The following is a 19,717-nucleotide window of genomic DNA, read 5'->3' as shown; positions in this document are numbered from 1 at the left end:
TCACAAACAGCTGATTGAGAAGGAAAGGAAGAGCCAGAGCGGAGAAGCAATTTCCATTTTTGTTCACCCCTCTGCACTGTTGGCTTTGATTTTAAACATCACCAACAATTACCTTCCCCCTCTTGGTAGATTATCTCCAGGGGAGGGAAAATCCACAATACTTTTTTTTTAAAAAAAAGACCTCTGGGTGAAAAGGCATGAATGGATTTAGTGAACTAACAGTTATGTAAACATGAAACTCAGCACGTAGGGCAATCAGTCATTAGTATAAGAGCAACAGACAATATACTTTAAGTATTATTGAAGCATAATATCCTTCACCAAGGATGAGGCTGGGAAAACATATTAAAATAAATGTGTAAGTGAAGCAATATTAGGCCTGCTACCTGAGTTTAAAAATTTTGCATGATTAATTAGGTTATTTTAATCAAATAATTCTTTAAATTGAATTATAGGTTAAAAACAACTTGTTTTGAATCCAGAAGCAGACATTCTTTTCTTCTAGATGTCTCTAGTACTAGCAACATAAGAGGTGATCTTGTCTCATTTTCTTTCACAGAAGAAGGAATGATCTTTTAAGACTGTAAGGATGTGTCTCAAAACTATTTTCTAACAATTGTACCGGACACACTACAAAAAAAACTGAGTTAATTAATTAACTAACCATCACAGCCCTAAAAGGAAGAAAAACGATCACATTCAGACCTTGAAGCTAAATTAGTTTTAAAAATGGGAATAGGGGCATCATTCGAATCGGTGCTAACGTTCTTCTGGCCTGAGCAGACAAGCAGACTGTGAAAACAAGGGCATTAGAAACAGAGCTGTCCTCATCTTTATTAAGACATTTGACGGAGCAAAGTCCCAGTTAGGTTAAGACTAGTCGTAGTGAAAAGGGTCAGTTTTGTGGGGGGGTATAATTTTTCTCCCCATAAGATAATAAATAACAGATTGAGATGTTTGTTGTTTGGTTACAAAAGTGTGGATCATCAGGGACCAGCATAAATGAAATCCCCCAGCCTGGGGGTGTCTAGGTGGATCTCCCCACAAAGCAAGGGTGAAAAAAAAAATCAGGGTTTATTCCCCTTCCTTGTCCTCTCCGTGTGTGATGACATAGCAGATGTTCTTGTAGTCAACATTGCCAGCTACATCTGGAGGGAAAGCGTGCCACATGTTCTTGATCTGCCAGAAAGAGAGAAGATTATGTTGAGAAGCGATAGGATTGCAGCTGATGACTTTCAATGTTTTCAATGGTCACTCTAAATCAGGGGCTCTCCAAAATTTGCAACTTTAAGACTTATGGACTTCAACTCCCAGAATTCCTCAGCCAGCTCCTTAGCCATGAAAGAGGATGATTGTGCCTTTTGGCACTGCTCAAGAAAAGTTATGGGTGGCTAACAAAAGAAGGATATCTCATAAATGCTTTGTTTAATGTGCTATTCAGGATTCAGATTTCTGTTAAAGGAGAACACTATAGTTCAGTGATGGCGAACCTTTTAGAGACCGAGTGCCCAAAAGCTGGCCCCACCCCGCTCCACCCCCTGCCCCACCGCCGCTCCGCCCCCACCCCGCCTGCCCGCAGGGTCACTCACTGCCTCCAGGGCCCGCTGCAGATCGCCCAGGCAGCCCAGCAGTGCCATGGTGGCCACGCCCTCGGCCCGCGCCCCGCAGCATCAACTGCACGTTGGGGCATGAGGGCAGAGTCTTGTCTATGCTGCCTGGCTGCCATGTCCTTGGCTGCGCTGCTCTGTGTGGGCCACGCTCGGGGGCGACTCTCCTCCAGGGGGGCTGCTGGTGAGGAGGGGGTCATGGGGGAAGGCGAGGCTGGGGCAATGGCACGTGTACCCACAGAGAGGGCTTCGAATGCTGCCTCTGGCATGCGTGCCATAGGTTCGCCACCACTGCTCTAGTTTGTTATAGATTTCTTTCCTGGCTTGATCCTCTCAGTCTCTGATTTGCAAGTATGGTTTTGCTCAAGTGTGGTTAAGCTGACTTATGTGCAAATAGAATGTGAGTGTTCATATCTGTTTTTATTCTGGAGTAACAGAATAGTGCTGTGCAATCCTTGGAAGAATCTTATTGAGTTGGAAAAAAGTTCAGTGTTGACTTTGGCCTCAGACTGATCTCATATATATTACCTTTTATCCTTTTGTCCTAGTTCTGCAGATTTTAGATTTAATTGTTGACAACATGGAAAAATAAAACTGAAATAAAAGATCTGGGCAAGGGGACTCTAATTGAATAAAGAAAAGAATGGGACATCTGCAGGATGCAAAGAAATTTTCTTACCTCTTCTGGAGTGAACCGGTCACACTGGGTGGTCAAGAGTTCTTCCAAGCTGTAATGAGACAAGAAGAAACGTGGCATGTGACAAAGGCCCTAAATATATGTGACTTCTGATCCAATTGTCATCTAGGACATAATTTAATGGGAAGATGTGGGTGGCTTAAACAATTAATCAGGAGGAATACTGCAAAGTGCTTGCAACGAGGAGATCGTGGGAACCTAGTAACAGCCATTTTAGAATTATGTCTGAACGGATTCAATGCTTCTGCTGGAAGGGAAATGGAAGGAAACACTCACAATTTCTTCTTGACATTCCCCTTCCCCTCAGGGTCCAAAACTTTGAAGGCACCAATGATGACGTCCTCGGGATCAGCACCTGAGGAGATAAGACAGGAAGACTAGTGAGATGCTGGAACAGGTTATCTGTCATATAGAAGAAGACTGAGAAGAACAAGAGACTCGCTCACCCTTCAGCTTCTCCCCAAACATGGTGAGGAAGACAGTGAAGTTGATGGGGCCACTGGCCTCCTTGATCATGGCATCTAACTCCTCATTCTTCACGTTCAGGCGGCCTATGCAGAAAGGAAGAAAGTTTAACTGCTGAGGATTTGATTTAAGGGTCTGATCATCCATCCAGCTTTACTTAAACTGCTCACATTATGATGCTGTTTCAGCCCCCTCCCTCTTTTCTTACCCATAGCAGCAAATGTATCTCGCAGGTCCTCCTTGTCAATGATGCCATCTCTGTTCTGGTCAATAACAGTGAAGGCCTAGGAAACAGGAGAGAAAGAAATGCATTAACCAAGTTCATGCATTATATTAAACTGGCTTGTTAACCTATTCGCAATGACTTGGTTCAACTCTACACCAAGTAAAAACTAAAGAAACCACATAATGGCATAACATAATACATAAACCCAACATGTCGGGCTATAAAAAATTTACCTTCCTCTCCCTGTCCTACCAAAATGAACAGTTGCCAGCATCTCAAAATTGCAAAATAACTACTTCATAATAGCTTTTAGATTTAAATCTATGTTTAAATCTTAAGACTATGTGTGCGTTATGTTGTCACAACGTTTGCAAATCCCAATGTAGCAAAGTAGAGGCTTCATTTCTTAAGATGAAGAGCAAGAAAGCTTTTTCTGTTTTTCTGAGAACTCGTTCATTACCTGAGGACTGCCATATCAAGTGGCATGTAATTAACCCACAGCAGGGTTAAACTGGTGACGAAACTGTTTTGGTCACATTGTTTTGGAGAGCGGCCAGTGGACAAAACCAGCAACGTGGGGTAGGTGGAAAGACAGGCAGTTGTGATGTCACAGTTGAAGCCCTGCCTCTTTGTAGAACAAAAAGGTGGGACTTTGATCACAATGATACAAAGACCAGCTTGCCCACTTTCTCCCTCATGGATGCCCTCAGCTGCAATGCTTTTTCTGTAGATGAAGTTCATGCCTTTAGTTCATTTACATTTAACTTTATTCATGAACCTTTGATTAATTAGAGCAGGGATCAGGAATTTGATCAGTGATGGAAGCCTGCCAGAACTGTAGCCCAAATCTAAATTGAGGACCCAACATTGTCTGTTCCTGAATTGGGTTAAGAAAAGAATGTGTATGAAAGGAAAACTTGTACAATCTGCAACAGATATGGTTGCTGAATGTATGCATCTACCTACATTTATTACTTAATAATTATATAGGTGATATATAAGTGGAAAACTACATAAAACCCTACACTTGAACTAACAGTATGTCATTTCTTCTGTTTAATAGCATAAGCATCTTTATGGTTGAGCCATATGGTCTGCCATCTTTGATTTTGCACAAATATCCTCTCAGAAAGGATATTTCAACTTGACTTTGAAAACTGGTGTCTACCAGGCAGGAGAAATAATTATGGGATTTTGAATAATGAGTCGCTTCTGTATCCCTCTCTTCCCAGTTCATTGTGCAAAGTCCTTTTGGCCTTCAGTGATGCAAACTGGATACAGCCTTTGATTTCAAATAACCACACGGTAACAGCAAAAGTTCAAGAAACCAATCAGTGAAAAATAACAGTAATTCAGTATTGTTGACCTAGCTGGTTACCATGCTAAGTCAGCTTTGAAAGAATCGTCCTTGGTCAGACGCATGCAACATCAAGGCACAAATTGCGCTTTATCAATCGCAAGAGCTAGATTCATACAATACATTAATCCAAATTAAATAAAATGATAGCTTATTGTGATACGCAAATCCAGCCAAAGAGATAACCATATAGAGCCAAAGAAAGAGGATCTGTCAGTGAGTTTGGTAATCATCATCATCATCACCATCAACAGTTAAAACTTGTATGCCACTGGGCGTTCAATAACTCTGGAAGGCTCCTGATAAACAAATTGCAATAAAATCAATACAACTTAAAAAGATGAGAAAGGCGATAAAGTGAGGGATCTCCCTTCTTTTGCCCAGATCTTCATGGCTTTTCTAAACAACAGAGAAGTGGGCCCCATCTGGATCTCGGGGAGAACCTCATTCCAGAGAGCAGGGAACGAAAAATTAACTAGCTGCCGCTGAACCCTCGACACAAAATAGTAGCTCCCTTATGTCTGTGCATAGTTCAAGGCACTCGTAGTCGTTCTTTAGCGCTCAGTAGGTTTACCAGACAATTTAAATTAAAGTGTTCTAATAAACATTCTGGACTGGATATTAAAAAAAGACCTCAGTTGTTTGTCTAGTTATCTGCCTATCTAGCAACGCATTATAGGATTGGAGACACAAGTTAACTCCAGCTAGTGGGATTCTCCTTACCCTCCTCCCTTTTCTGCAGCTGTGCCCTGGAAACACCTGTCATTTGATAGCCTTCTTCGCTTCTGCCAGGAATGTGAACAACCTTAAACCGTCTCATGTTTAGCCCCAAGCCCTCCCTAAGGGGACAGGTGGTACATTCTGAAGGGGCTGTTGATGAGGTCTCCAAGGGCTGGCAGGCACTGGTGGAATTCACTCCTCCCCTCCTCTTATGGGTATGCCCCCCTCCTTTTTTCTTTCTTCTCGGGTCTATCTCTTTCCAAATAGAAATGAAATGCTAGATTTTTTTCAAACTGAAAGGGGCTGCATCAGTCAAAAAGTCCACCCCGTCAAGCAAGTCCTTGGTGTCTTACTCAGAGGGAGTAAGGCTCTTTAATCCAAGGGTAATGTTTGCTGTGTCGTCCAAACCTAGAATGGCTACCACTTAAGGCTCAGGAGAGTCAAAATGTGTAATCTACAACCAGCCTGGATTTCAAATTCCACTTTTTAACACCCAAAAGCCAACAAACCAAGCCCAAGGAATTGGTTAAGGACAAGCATGTAAATAAAGAGTGTGGAGAAACTAGGCTTGCTTTTCAAATTTTTCAGACTCAGTATAATGTGTAAATTTAGTCCTGATCCGAAGAGCAATATGGATTCTCCCCATTGTGAAAGAAGGGGAAACTATGATCTTCCAGAGAATCGATAATAGGTGGGTAGAAGTTGCATCATCTCAACAATCTAATCTTGTAATTTGGATGTTGGCTGGAGAAGTACCTCAGGAAGCTTTTCCAACGCATGTTAACAGACACACACCCAACACACACACAGAGGAAAGGTCCTAACTACTTTGGGTAGAAGCCGAGAGAGCTAAGGTAACATCAGCACCCCAGTGTCAGCAATGTATTCAGCACTTGTCTGTGGAGACTCTCAGTCACCCAGATCCTAGTTTTGTCTCAAAAGAGCTTTTTCAAAAGGCAATTGCTCTGTTTTTTTCCTTGAGGGAGAAAACATTTCGCTTCTTCATCCCAACTGGTGAAGCTTGTTGGATGAGAAGTGAAACATTTTCTTCTTCTTCCTCAAGGAAAAAACACACCAGTTGCCTTTTACTCAGCGCTTGCTGAATAATGGCGAAAAAGATCCTCTGCTCTGAGGAGGTTTGCATTCTAGGTATAAAAGCAGAAAGGGGTATTCTGAAGAAAAGCAAAGATAACTAGAAATCTTGATGGCAAACTTACCCTGTTTCCCACAAAAGTCTAAAAAATATTCTAGCTAAAAAAATACTGTGTATGACACACAACTTCATCCTGAGTCAGAGCATCAGTTCATCCTCTTCACTGTTCCGGAGGCCAGGATCTCTCCAAAGAGATCCAATCCAGTATGAAATTCAACAAAGGCAGAGCAAAAAAAGCAGCTAATTGATCCCTGAATAGGCAAACTGGCCAAGGAGAAATGTAGCTGAACCCAGGATTAAGCTGGGCTGCAAAAATCCTGATGCCTGCTAGATAATAGTCAATAATTGGGGGTTTTAAAATCCCTTTCTGCCATCTAGTGAATGTCCATCCAGATCTGGTATCCCTAGATCTAAATATCCAGATTGTTACTTCTACTAGCCCGTATTCAAGCAACCTTCCCAAACTTCATGCCCTCTCATGATGTTACTTAAACTCACACCATTCCTGTAATGGAAGTTGCAGTTTTGGATTAGATACCTCATCTATTGCGTGGGCCAATTTCACTTCTTTAAAATAATGCCAACAAATGCCTATAGATCAGTGATGGCGAACCTTTTAGAGACTGAGTGCCCAAACTGCAACCCAAAACCCACTTATACATCGTCAAGTGCCGGGTGGCGTGGCCCATTGGGTGGGCGTGGCTGCAGTGGTAACGGCAGACTGGATGGAACTAAAAAGTTCAATCAATCAATTCCAACTTTGCAAGATCTTTTTTTTCCTGCGAGAAGTTGAAATTGACTGATTGAACCTTTTTTTTTTTTTTTGCACATGGCGGCGGAGGCCTAAAGCGAAAAGGTTTTATAAAACCCAGCTGAAGGCCTAGGACTGGGGCGACGGCGCACATGCCCACAGAGAGGGCTCTGAGTGCCATAGGTTTGCCACCACTGCTATAGATTTTAGCAGTATAAACCTGGGGGCTCTGGGACTAAAGACTAAGAGACTGTGTTTCCACCACGGATCTTCCAGTGGACTCTACCTCCACCAAGTAGAAATTTAATCTTTTCACCCTTATGGGAAACATAAAAATGGTAGAAAGAATGGTAGGAAGGCCAAAAGAATTAAAATGAAGGAAATCATCACCTAGTCCTCCTGAAATTCCATGATTACATCAAGACTATTGATGTAATCATGCAGGAGCCCACCTGAAGCACCTGAAGACTAAGGGGACCTGGGTTCTATCCTGACACAAAGATCTACAGGTGATTTTCAGTGTTACCAGTCTCACAGCATGCTTGTAGAGAGAAGTGAGGAGAAGGGAACAAAGAAGGCAAGTCTGGTTCTTTGTGTTTTCTGAAGGAAGGGCAGGTGACACACGCAATTAAAAATCATATGCATGTTGCAAGAACTGATCTGTCCTTTCATATTTTTTAAAAGCAGGAGGCCCTCAAAAAATAAAGAAGCACAAACATAGGTTGCAGGAAAAAGAAGAAAACCCAAAGGATCTTTTATTGATAGTTTGCTACCAACTCTACTTCTAATGTAGCTTTGGTCTCCTTTATGGTAGATCGATGTCCTAAGACTGAAAGACCCACAGGCTTCATTTTCGATGGAAATGAGGAGGCTTCTTGCCTCCTCCTCCTCCTCCTCCTCCTCCTCCTCCCAAACTAGCCAGCCAGAATGGGTTTCCAAAGTTCTCCTTGTAAGGCTCTGCCATTTGCTTCATCCAAGCACAGATGTCACCTCTTTGCTTAGTCCTCCTTCACCCAAAATAGACCCTGCTGCATTGCAAGGGTCTTGGAAAGGAAACACCATCAACTTTGGGGTGGGGGTGTGTGGAGGGCTAGTGCCTGTCAAAGGGCAAAAAATGTTCCTCTGAAATGAAGTTTAAGAATTTAAGTCCGAGGAGAAGAGAATATCTCCATATGGAAAGCTAGTACTCACTCTCACTTTTACAGATGAGAATTTCTATTCAAAGTCCAAATCAATTTAAAGAACAGGTGTCCTAAGGAGAATAACCTGGAATTACCCTTGGAAAGGAAAAGCAACTTTAATAGGAGGTAAAAAGCTGATCTTCCATGCACATTTAGTAGGCTCTAAGTTCCAAAGTAGGATTTTGTGGAGACACACATTCATAGTTGCTTATTATTTTGACTCTTCCAAAATATGGCCAGGTTTACATATCATAATAACCCATTACCCATGGTCTACAAACCCAATTTTTATCCTGCTTTACACTCAGCCTACATATCATAGGGAGACAGAAGAACATTTTTGGAAAGAGTTGGTCCACCTATAATATCTATGGATTTCCACTCTCTCCCTCTTCAGGATGTTCTTCACAATAGCCTTCCTCAAGATGGCACCTCAGGTGTGGCAAAAAATAAATCCCATTATCCCCAAACAACAACCATTCTATCTGTGAACAATGGAAGCTGTAATTCAACACATATTGGAATGGACAATAAAATTAGGAAAATGACTTTAAAACTTAGAAGTATTGAACATGATCAACAATTAATAGAAATATAGAAAAGGCAAAGGAAAGGAAAATTAATGAATGCTAGGCCTCTATTTGATGACAGAATTTCAGGAACAAAGAATCCCTATTTTTGTAAAGGTTCAGACTCAAATCAAACCATCACTAGTCCTATACATGAACAGATACCTACAAGTGGAGGTAAATCATGTTAAAAAAAACTTCTCTATAACTTATCGAGACCTTTTCTATCTTAGTCACTTCTGCTAAAGTTGAGAAAATATCGCTGGGATTCATACAATACAATGGCGTAAACTAAACTGGACGTACCTGCATATGTAAAATAGGCTCATTTGAAACAGTTAGGTTCTCTTAGAACAGCCAAAATTTGTGATTAGTCAGCAAATTTTTTCAAAGGGAAAACAGAATCTGAACTTTATTCTTAAAGTTCATTCCTATATATTCACTGATGTAGTTAAAAATCTCCTAGAATGTCAGTTCTAGGTGGTGCTCCTAGGCGATGCTTATTGGGGTCCAATCATTTACTCCAAAGTCATCCTTTAATGGCATCACTACATTTGTTATATTTCCTAATGATTGACACCTCTTCCCACATGTTCTTACCTCTTTAAACTCCTGGATCTGCGTTTGGTCAAACATGGAGAAGACATTGGAGCTTCCTTCTGCTGCCCTTCTCTTTGCCTTCTTGGGTGCCTGGAAGACAAAGATAGGCATTCAAGATCAGGTCACTGCAGCCTTATCTAGGGCAACCCTACATCCCATTTTTAAAGGTGAGAGTCTCTATTCAAAGTTGAAACTAATTGAATGAAAAAAAGGAGGGAACCAGTGGTACTGAGTACACCAAATCTTAGCACAGACATAACTGATTAAGGAAGTACATAGGTCACCTAGTCACGGCTTCCCCTTTACAATTAAATGAATTATCCTTCAACTTAAATTGCAGAACTGATTTATAGTTTAGTACCTTTCTCTCTGCAAATATGACACAAATCAGCACCTTTGGTATGCATTTTCTCTTTTTTGACAATGTGTAAGCAGTCAATTCATCAGCAACATGAGAAGATCTTATTAAGAAAGAATTCCGACTATGCAAAATTTCCAGTTACTTATTTGTCTGTTTTTTACAAACAAATAAATGACTTCAGTCACAGTAGACTCTAAGCAATACAACTGAGGATCGTGTAAGGCCATGCTTGATCGTTTTCTACATTTTGTCTCCAGGGGCCGAGAACCCTACTAAATGACAGAAAATATTATTTACTAATAAAGGAGAATATTTGTAGCTCAGGGTTGACATGAGGAGTCCTTGGTGCTCTCTGAGCTTGGTTGTTTTCTTGCAGATGTTTCATTTGCCCATTTGTTAGCACTGATGATATTACCCAGTTTGGGTAATGAAACATCTGCGAGAAAACAAGCAAGCTCAGAGAGCACCAAGGGCCCCTCAAATATTATTTAGTTAATAATAACTTAATAATTAAAACTTCCTTTAATTGTCCTTTTATGTTAGATGTATATCTTCAAAACAAAGTATTGTTAATATTTGTTGTTTTCTATAAATACAAGGGAGGGGATGGATTAATCCTTAAGGAAAGCTCAGCAAACACTTTTTTTTTCCTGAAGCAAAAGTCTGAAAATTTGGAACATTAAAGAGAAACATTAAAGAAAGAGTATACTTTGGTTTGAGAAACAGCAGAAGCGGCAACTCTCGCTTTCAATCCAAATATGGAATTTAATGTATCTTTTCAAAGTGTTCATTTCATGTTTGTAACAATTAATTTCCACAATTTTTTAGGTAACCATGTTGTATGTGGGTATTATACTTTTAATCTTCCCAAAAATCATTTTGCAAGTTTTAAGTTAATAATATATAAGTAATGTATTGATAAAATAAGCAGGGATCTTTAATCTCTGTTAAAATGATAGCCTGGGCAAATAAAACATATGAACAAGCCCAATTTGGTGCTAAATGACAACTGTTTCAGATAATAGCACTAATCCACAACTGGTGTACCTAATAGGAAAGACGGGAGGGGGCAGACTATATCCAATACAGTCCCATAAATAACTCCAGCTGGTTTCGCAAATCTATCTCATACATGAAAAGAAAAACATAAAATGATATGTCTCCTGAACAACATTATTATATATGGAATATATAGGGTTATGATCTATATCCCAGGGAGCTATTTAGAATCACTGTGATTATTTGGAGATAATCTCAAGAATCTCCTTTCTATCTTCAGTGTGGCGCTCTTTCTTGATCCTCAACTCCTGGAAACTGATATGTGTGTTACTTCTGGAAAAAGCTAAAAGTGTGACAGGGATGGCAACGCAAAAATGAAACAAGAACCTAAAGATCCAGATGATCCAAATGGGTCTCTCTCATGAATTGAACCAGAGCAAAAATAAGAACTTTGGGATATTGGCTAGAGATAATCGATGCATCTCAGTCCTCTAATCACACTCAGTTGGCTAGAATCTCTATAAAAACCCAGTAAAATTTTGGAAACCCTTATAGCAAGGCACAGAGGCATAGCTAGAGATGATGGGATTGTAGGCTGGAGGCCTCAGGTGGAGAAAGCTAACATATATCTGCATGCTGATAAACTAATCTTTTTGCATCAAGACATGAGGTCCTGAGAGATTCAACAGTCCAAACTATTGTGGGTTGTCTTCTCTCCATGGCCAGACTTACTGCAATGTTCTGGAAGGATTTTTCTAAAAACACAACTTACAGCATTCACCCACTCCTACATTTCCTCTGATGTGGCTTTTCAGAGGAGAGGTACACCAGGCATACAAAGAAACATCAAGGGTGAAGGAATAATAAATGTATTCCTTGTTTCTCATTTGGGAAAAAAAAAAAAACCAGACAGGTTGCAACTTCCTTTGTCTGGATCTTGTGGTGCCTTGAGGAGTCTGACTCAGAGGCTCCTGTCTGCTCAGCAGCTGTCCAGCCACCCTTTGTTCCTTTTTGAGAAAAAAAAGTCAGGCAAAAACCCAAAATATTCCATGTGTGTAATGAAACTTCCTGCTATGTTATTCAAGAAAAGCAGTATGCAATTATTCAGGGAGTTGAAGGGATTCACCTGCCAGATTGAAGGCGCAAAGCCAAGTATCACCAAGTATTAGTGAGCAGGAAGATGGCTTGGCATAGGATACGTGTGCAAGATCAGATCCATTTCAGAAAGCGAAGAAAATGAGACACAACCATAGATGTTGAATCATCACCCGTAGGCAGTAATCTGAGAGTCTGCCTGCCTTCAGCTCTTCCAAGTTCTCTTCCCCATCTCAAAACAGCACAGACGCCTTTGGATCCTCATAGCCCTCCCTGTCTCTCTAACAGCGCCAAAGCTTCCTCTTAACATCCATATTACTTTTGCCCAGATAGTTAAAAAAAAAGCCCTAGCTGAAAATACTCAAAATTCACTCACATATGTAGAAGAAAAAGCTAAACTGGAGGATTTTTTTTTTAAATTGCCTAGAGAACTTTTTTTTTTTACCTCTTCTACCTCTTCCTTTGCTGATTTGATCCTTCATCAAGAGCATTTGAGAAGCTGCCCTATTTCAACGCTTGACTTAAAAAGCAGATCCAGAGATGATTCAACTTTTTTTTTAAAAAAAATTTCTCGGTGCTGTACATTTCCCGCTAGTTTGGACTGAGATGGGCCCCTGATTTCCTTAGACATCTACTACACTCTTGCCTGCACACCCAGTTTTTTCCTCACTTACCATGTTTTTCTCAGTGGGCAGATAGATGGGTGAACAGCAGCTGTGGATGCGATGGGGATGTCCCAGGGGCCAGAAGGGCAAACAGCCTAGACACTTGACTGTGAATTCCCCTGGGGTTATATAGGCTCCCTCAGTGGGAGGCGGGACAGCTAACTATAGACACATCTTCAAGTTTGGGTGGGTGGAGGATGGGGGTAACTAGAAATAGATTCCAGAGGAACCAAGTCCTTTCTTGGAGAGAGGGTAGGTCCATTAGATTTGATGGTCCATAATTCAACAGCCTTTATTATTCTGGGGATCAGTGGTTGCCCAGCTCCAAATCTAATGGGGATGAGCTCACACCCCATACAAACCCCTACTGTGGTTTGCTTGTTTATGGCTTGCCGATCTACCAATTAATCATGGTTCTGCAAACATGCTTTCAATCAATATATGAACCCAGTCAGAGGACAAGTCCTTGCTCAAAAACTAACCCATGGGGGGCCAAAGAGGAGAGGGGGGGGAAAGAAGACACTCACACAAACACAACATCTCTTTCAATCTTACACATTTAGAATTCATCACAGCAAAAATCTGGGTAGGAAAAACAAAAGTGTCGAAGAATGTCAGAGATCCTGAATGACCTCCAATACGTTTGCTAGATTTGATTGATCGGGATTTGCCAAGTTTAAAACAACTTTTTCAGTCTGAAATTTAAGCCGTTCCATGGATTTTAATGCTTGTTGGCTAATCTTTTAACGAAGGATCTAGACATTCACTGGCATGATTGGACACCTCATCCCTAATAGGCTGGTCTGGAAGTTCGTACTGGGCCGAGCATTGGCCTTCTTCCTGCTTAGGACACCTGGATGGCAGTTTCCATTGATCCCTTCCTGTTGAGACACAGGAAAGCTTCCAACATCAGCATGGAAGATCCCGCATGCCAAGAGAGCTTCTGTATTCCATCTTCTCCCTTCCTTCCCTCCCTCCTTCCCTCTGAGCTCAAGGTATCCAATGTCCCTGAGAAAATTTCCTTTTTGGGATCGCTGGTTCAGCTGTCACTGGGAGACACTCAGACAAGAGCAGAGGCTCCTAAAGATAGCTATTAGAATTTCTTCCCTTGCTTCACTATAGGCAGGCTGTCCATTTACACGCATCCTCTATTTCTTCTCTAAAAGAACTCCAATTATCCTCGCTGACTGGAGTCACTCATCCATAGTTTGTTTTAACCACGAGTTTTTGAACTGACTGCTATAGAGCGGTTGAATACGTACAGGTAGTCCTCGATTTACGTCCACAATTGAGCCCAAAATTTTCTGTTGGTGAAACATTTGTTAAGTGAGTTTTGCCCCATTTTACAACTGTTCTTGCCAAAGGGTAAATCGCTGCAGTTGTTAAGTTAGTAACACAGTTGTTAAGTGAATCTGGCTTCACCACTGATTTTGCTTGTCAGAAGGTCGCCAAAGGGGATCCACATGACTCCGGGGCACTGCGACCGTCAGAAATATGAGTCAGTTGCCAAGCTTTTGAATTTTGATCATGTGACCATGGGGATGCTGCAACAGCCGTAAGTGTGAAAAATGGTCACTTTTTTCAGTGCCGTCGTAACTGTGAATGGTCACTAAATGAACTGTTGTGAGTCGAGGACTACCTGTACATTATGCTACAAGAGCAATCAAAGTTTACACACCACGTTCATATATTGTGCTAGGCCAGAACAAACAAACCCTCCTATTGCTCAGCGGGATATGTAAAGCCAATCACATGTTACAATACCAGTAAATGAACACAAAAAGGGGGAAACTGAGGAAAAACGGTTCACAGCTCAGTTTCCTTCTTAATTTAGACATCGGCAGCCAGGAATCTTAGGGAGATATCCAGTCTCCTGGGTCCTACACTGCCACTTGAGGGGAAGCGGGGCACGAAGACAATGCTGTTCATATCAAAACATCACATGGCAATCAATGGATCAATGGCGAATGATGAGAACTCTAATCCAACGGTCCCCGACCTTTGTGGCTTGGTGGCCCGGCTGATAGGGGGAGAGGGGAACTAGGCCGCCTGCTCATGGGGGCCTGCTGCTCATGCCAGTGGAACTGCGTGTGCCCACCCATGCCCGCCAGCCCACCTCTCACACAGCCCAGTTCTGAATAGGCTGCGGCCCAGTAGTGGGCCCTGGCCTGGGGGTTGGGGACCCCTGCTCTAATACAATCTAATTTAATCTAATCTCTAATACAACAGAAAGGCATAGATTGGAAAAGATGCCCTGGGAAAGAAATAAGAAAATTTTAGATTCCTAAATAGCTCAGATCCTAGCTACATGCTGGGATCTTCAGTTTACTCGTCTCCGTTGAGAGTTGTGAAGGTTCCTGATCTACAAGAGGAGAGATCCTTGAGGGCTCAGAACAGGTATTTTCTTGGAGCGGCCACCACTTTATAGAAAATCTTCCTTTCTTTTCCAGACAAGCATACCGTAACTTTTGGTGGCATTTACAAGATGGGGGATTCAACTAGGATGTTGCCCAATGCAGACTGGTGCCACTGTTTTTACAGGGTTTACTAGTTAATGTTTAATGTTGAATTTCTACTGCATTTTTAAAAACTTTGTTCCATTGTTTTTATGAGTGTAAAATGATGAGTGCCATATGGTTTTAGATGAAATATGCATGAAATAAATGAATAACTTGCTGCCTAGGGGGCTCCTGCCTTATCAAAAAGGAAGTATTATTGGTTAAACGTGCTGTGATCCCCAAAAAAACAAAAACCCTCCCTCAAACATATATATTTTTCAATGTGTTTATCCCTGGCCTAAAGATGAACTGAAGTCAAGGAAAAGTTCACTAAATAGAAAGCTGTGATGGAATCCCAGATTGGGAACAGAATGAAAAAAAAATGATATTTTTTCGAAAGAAAAGGATGAATAGATGATAGTTAATGGGAAACAAAGAGAAGGGAAAGAAAGAAAAAAAGATACAGGACCACAATTGAGCCCAAAATTTCCATTCCTTAGCAAGACAGTTGTTAAGTGAGTTTTGCCCCATTTTATGACCTTCCTTGCCACAGTTGTTAAGTGAATCTGGCTTCCCCATTGACTTTGCTTGTCAGAAGGTTGCAAAAGGTGATCACGTGACCTTGGGACAGTGCAACCATCATAAATACATGCCGGTTGCTAAGAGTCCAAACTTTAACCATGTGATCATGGGAATATGCAATGGCCATAAGTGCAAAAAATGGTCCTAAGTCCCTTTTTTCAGCGCTGTTGTAACTTCCAATGGTCACTAAACAAATGGTTGTAAGTCCACCTGTATAAAATGGACACAGACAAGGTTCATACAAAGCCATAAAGTATCATTTATACTCACAATTGGCTGGATTCACGGACCATCTCAAGTGGGAAACAAAGCTGGGTTTAAACTTCACCCTAACATAAAACAAGAAATTACATACTGTAACATACAGTAATCAGAGGGCTCAGCCACAGAAGGGCAGCCAAAGCATTGAGATATTAAAAAAAACAAACTTGAAAGTTTATACTGGGATACAGAAGATTTGAATGAGATGCGTAGATGGGGGTGAGGACCTGATGTTTTAGCTAAGGTGGAATGACAGAGCCTATTCAATTCAATTCAGGGTAACTTGATAGGCCTCAACATAAATGACTCATGTTGAACTGACCCATCCTCATCCTGGATAAATGCCCAAAACGGAAAGCGATATGCACGGACAGCCTAGAGAAGTATCTTCTAGACTCCTGACTTGGGAATAAAACTCTGAAGACCATAAAACCTGTGTCATAGTGAGCAAGGACTTAGTCCTCATTTAGTAATGTCCACAAGGGTTAGTTTGATATGTAACTAGTCCTCTGAGCTTTCCTGAATCTTTTTGGATAGGTCCTAAGCAGGGGAAGGACTAAAATATCAGAGAGCGGAGGCACATTCTGGAAGAAGCCCCAGAAGTGGATAGGAAAGACTCCTGCTGAACATCTTGGAAAGCTGCAATTAGTCCAGGTATGGGAAACATTTCTGAGCTAATGGTTAATGTGCTAACATGCAACATCCTGTGTTTTGGATTTTTTTTTTCCAGGTCAGGAGGGGTGGTAGATGATTAATAGGGAAAACTGAACTCTTCCCAGTCTAGTTGCTAAAGCAAATGAGATTCTGAAAGACAAAAGGGAGAAAAAGACGGACTTTATATTTTGTATTAGAATGTCACTTTATGCAGATCTAAAACTAATATTATAGAAGAATGGAGAGGAAGGTACCATTACAGGTGGATTTACAACTGTTCATTGAGCGACCGTTCAAAGTTACAACGGCACTTTAAAAAGTGATTTAGGGTCTTTTTTCACACCTAACAACTATTGTAGCATCTCCATAGTCATGTGATCGAAATTCAGATGCTTGGCAGCTGACTTATATTTACGATGGGGTTGCAGTGTCCTGGGGTCATGCGATCCCCTTTTGCGACCTTCTAACAAATAAAGTCAATGGGGAAATTCATATTCACTTAACAACCGTGCTGTTAAGTAACCGTGTTACTAATTTAACAACTGCAAAGTCCACTTAACAACTGTGGCAAGAAAATGAGGCAAAACTCACTTAACAATTGTCTCACTTTGGAACAGGAATTTTTGGGCTCAATTGTGGTCATAAGTCGAGGATTATCTGCATTTGGCCTTGTTATTCATGTAGCACTATCTACATAAAAAATGCAAAGGTGCTATCTGGTTCACGCATGAACAGGTAATCCAATTGGAACCAGAAATTCCACTGCTAACAAGGAGGTTGTTAAGTGAGCCAAGCCAAATTTTATTTTATTTTTTCTGCCACAATTGTTAAGAAAATCACAACAGTTGTTAAGTGAATCTGGATGCCCCCCACATTGACTTTGCTTATCAGAAGCCAGTTGGAAAGATTGCAAATGGTGACTACATGACTCTGGGATGAGGCAACATTGCAAATAGATGATGATGATGACGGAAGGGACCTTGGAGGTCATGTAGTCCAACCGCCTGCTCAGGCAGGAAACCCTATACCATTTCAGACAAGTAGCTGTCCAGTCTCTTCTTAAAAACTTCCAGTGTTGGAGCATTCACCGCTTCTGGAGGCAGGTTGTTCCACTGATTAATTGTTCTAAATATGAGGAAGTTTCTCCTTAATTCTAGGTTCTAGGTATCTACCACCTAGATACCTGATACTAAGCACCCTAATGTTGATCACATGACTGTGAGGATGCTATGATAGTCATAAATGCGAGGACTGATTGGTAAATCACTTTTTTCAGTGCCACTATAACTTTGGAATGTCACTAAACGAATGAAGGTAATTTGAGGCCTGTACATAGCACTTTAAAAAGAATAAAGGATAATAAGGGGATCCACAGTCTAAAGTAGACATATACATCTACAAAAATGAAATAAAGGAAGAAATATAAGCATGGATCAGCTGGAGAGAATGTGATCATTTCAGTTAAAGTAACTTGGCTTGGTTTCAATAAAATATAGAAATTAAAGGCCTTATTTGAACTTTCCCTGAAACTTCAAAGTAAATTTAGAATTAAGGGAAAGGAGGGTATCTGGGAGACAGTTCCAGTCAAAAGAGAGTAAACAAAGATAATTTTGTGTTTCACCCAGGTGATAGCCTGGAGCTTTCTTTGACAATTCCAGAAAGGTTAAGCAGGATCAGTCTTGGTTAATATTTGGATGGGAAATTTTCAAGGATTCAGAGACTGACTGGGAAATCAAAGAAATCTTGAAAAACAATGAGAAATAATCTCTGTATTGCTGCCAAGGTAAATTCTTGAATGGGACAATGAAGTCATCAAAAATTGACTTGGGAAAGATTTAGGTATTTAATTACAGGACATAAAAACACCACCGGACAGCAAAGAGTATGGAACTATCGGTTTGTAGGAGGCCATGTATTATGATAAAACAAAACAAAGCCAAAAATAAGGTCAAGAAGCTTTTGAGCATTTGAGGACAGACAATAAGTCTGCAAAGCAGTTTTAAAAGTAAGTCAGATAGTTAGAACTGCTAGGAAAGTATAGAACAGGTGTAAAGAGGTGAAAATGAGACAAGAGGCCAAAGATAATATACAGTGTGACTTTATCATGTTTAAAGGAGTCATGGATAGAGTGTCTGCAGGGGGCCTCCCCTATTGTACTTTATTTCTCTACTTCCAGGTAGGTACAAGCAGTAGAGCATAGAATTCCATTTTTATTTTGGAAGACAATGTGATCAATTGTCTCTGTTCCCTTCAAGAAACAGGAAGAAAAGTTATTTTCTACTTTATGTTAATATTTTTAAGAGATATACTGCACAAGATACCAGACAACATTTAATCATTTTTATAAAGATTGTCTAGTATGCTGTACAGACCCCGTCCTTTTTTCGTCTTTCTTTCAATGACCCCATCATTCTTTTTTTGAACTATTACCATCTGGCAGACGGTACAGGATAATAAAACAGGATAATAAAAACAAAGACAAATAGGCTGAAAAATAGTTTTTATCCCAGAGCTGTAACCATATTAAATACTACTGTATAGAGCAACATGGAAGTGCAATATTAGGGGCAGCACAATGGTGAATGTGAAGGATGTGTTTATATAATGTATGTTCTTATTTGTGGTTTTTACTTGTGTGTAGTGTGCACTGTGGACAGCACTTAATTTCGTGGTGAGTTACACAATGACAATGTTCTATTCTATTCTACAAAACCTCTTCCAAAACACTGAACCAAGGACCCAGAATATTTTAACACACTGAAAATGATTAGCACAAGCAAGAGAACTTTGCTCCCTAATCTGCTATCTGAAAAGTTAGTCCAAACATGGATGGAATAGTTCTTTGAGAGCTGCAGGGTTGGATTCAATACTTAAGTATTAATACTTGCCCCATCCCTTCTAATATTCGGGTTCCTTTCTAAGAATCTTCAAATACTAAGAGTGAGATTTTACAAAGGCCAACTTAAAAGATAATTCTGGGATCAATTCATGTGCTGTAGCTAAGAATCATCATTGATTTGATGGCTCTTAATCAATGAGTCTCTATTGATTTAGTGTTACTGGTCCTTTTTATCCTGTATGCTGTTAATTTTAATGTTTTTAACTTTTAACATCCAATGTTTTTCTTCAACTCCCATAACTCAAGGCAGGGTATAGTTGCTGTCAAAGGAAAACATGGTGTGATTTTGCAGGCTGACAGGATTATGGGCTTGAAACTTAACCCATCTGAGCTTCTAGATGGAGAACTTTATAAGTGGGGGACGGGGGGGGGGGGGG

General features: G+C 40.6%; 1 protein-coding gene across 1 annotated transcript; it reads right to left on the bottom strand.

The window, feature by feature from the left end:
* Window positions 1-856: 856 nt before the first annotated feature.
* LOC107282744 (myosin regulatory light chain 2, skeletal muscle isoform) lies at window positions 857-9,410 on the bottom strand. Its single transcript, XM_015810562.1, has 6 exons — window positions 9,327-9,410; window positions 2,978-3,053; window positions 2,751-2,855; window positions 2,581-2,659; window positions 2,287-2,335; window positions 857-1,179 (listed from the first exon to the last, which is right to left on the bottom strand). Exons 1-6 carry the CDS (start codon window positions 9,360-9,362, stop codon window positions 1,075-1,077), a joined length of 450 nt encoding a protein of 149 aa, XP_015666048.1. The 5' UTR covers window positions 9,363-9,410; the 3' UTR covers window positions 857-1,074.
* Window positions 9,411-19,717: the final 10,307 nt, after the last annotated feature.

The sequence above is a fragment of the Protobothrops mucrosquamatus genome, unplaced genomic scaffold (genome assembly GCF_001527695.2).
Source record: "Protobothrops mucrosquamatus isolate PMUCROS unplaced genomic scaffold, P.Mucros_1.0 scaffold11, whole genome shotgun sequence".
Taxonomy (NCBI): Eukaryota; Metazoa; Chordata; class Lepidosauria; order Squamata; family Viperidae; genus Protobothrops; species Protobothrops mucrosquamatus.
This window is presented reverse-complemented; position numbering and strand designations above follow the sequence as displayed.

Bases quoted from the DNA above. Each gene is read 5' to 3' on its own strand.
- LOC107282744 (XM_015810562.1), bottom strand. From the start codon at position 9,362: ATGTTTGACCAAACGCAGATCCAGGAGTTTAAAGAG. The intron at 2,856-2,977 runs GTAAGAAAAGAG...CTTTCTGCATAG, and splicing joins AGATACATTTGCTGCTATGG to GCCGCCTGAACGTGAAGAAT. The intron at 2,660-2,750 runs GTGAGCGAGTCT...TTATCTCCTCAG, and splicing joins GTTTGGGGAGAAGCTGAAGG to GTGCTGATCCCGAGGACGTC.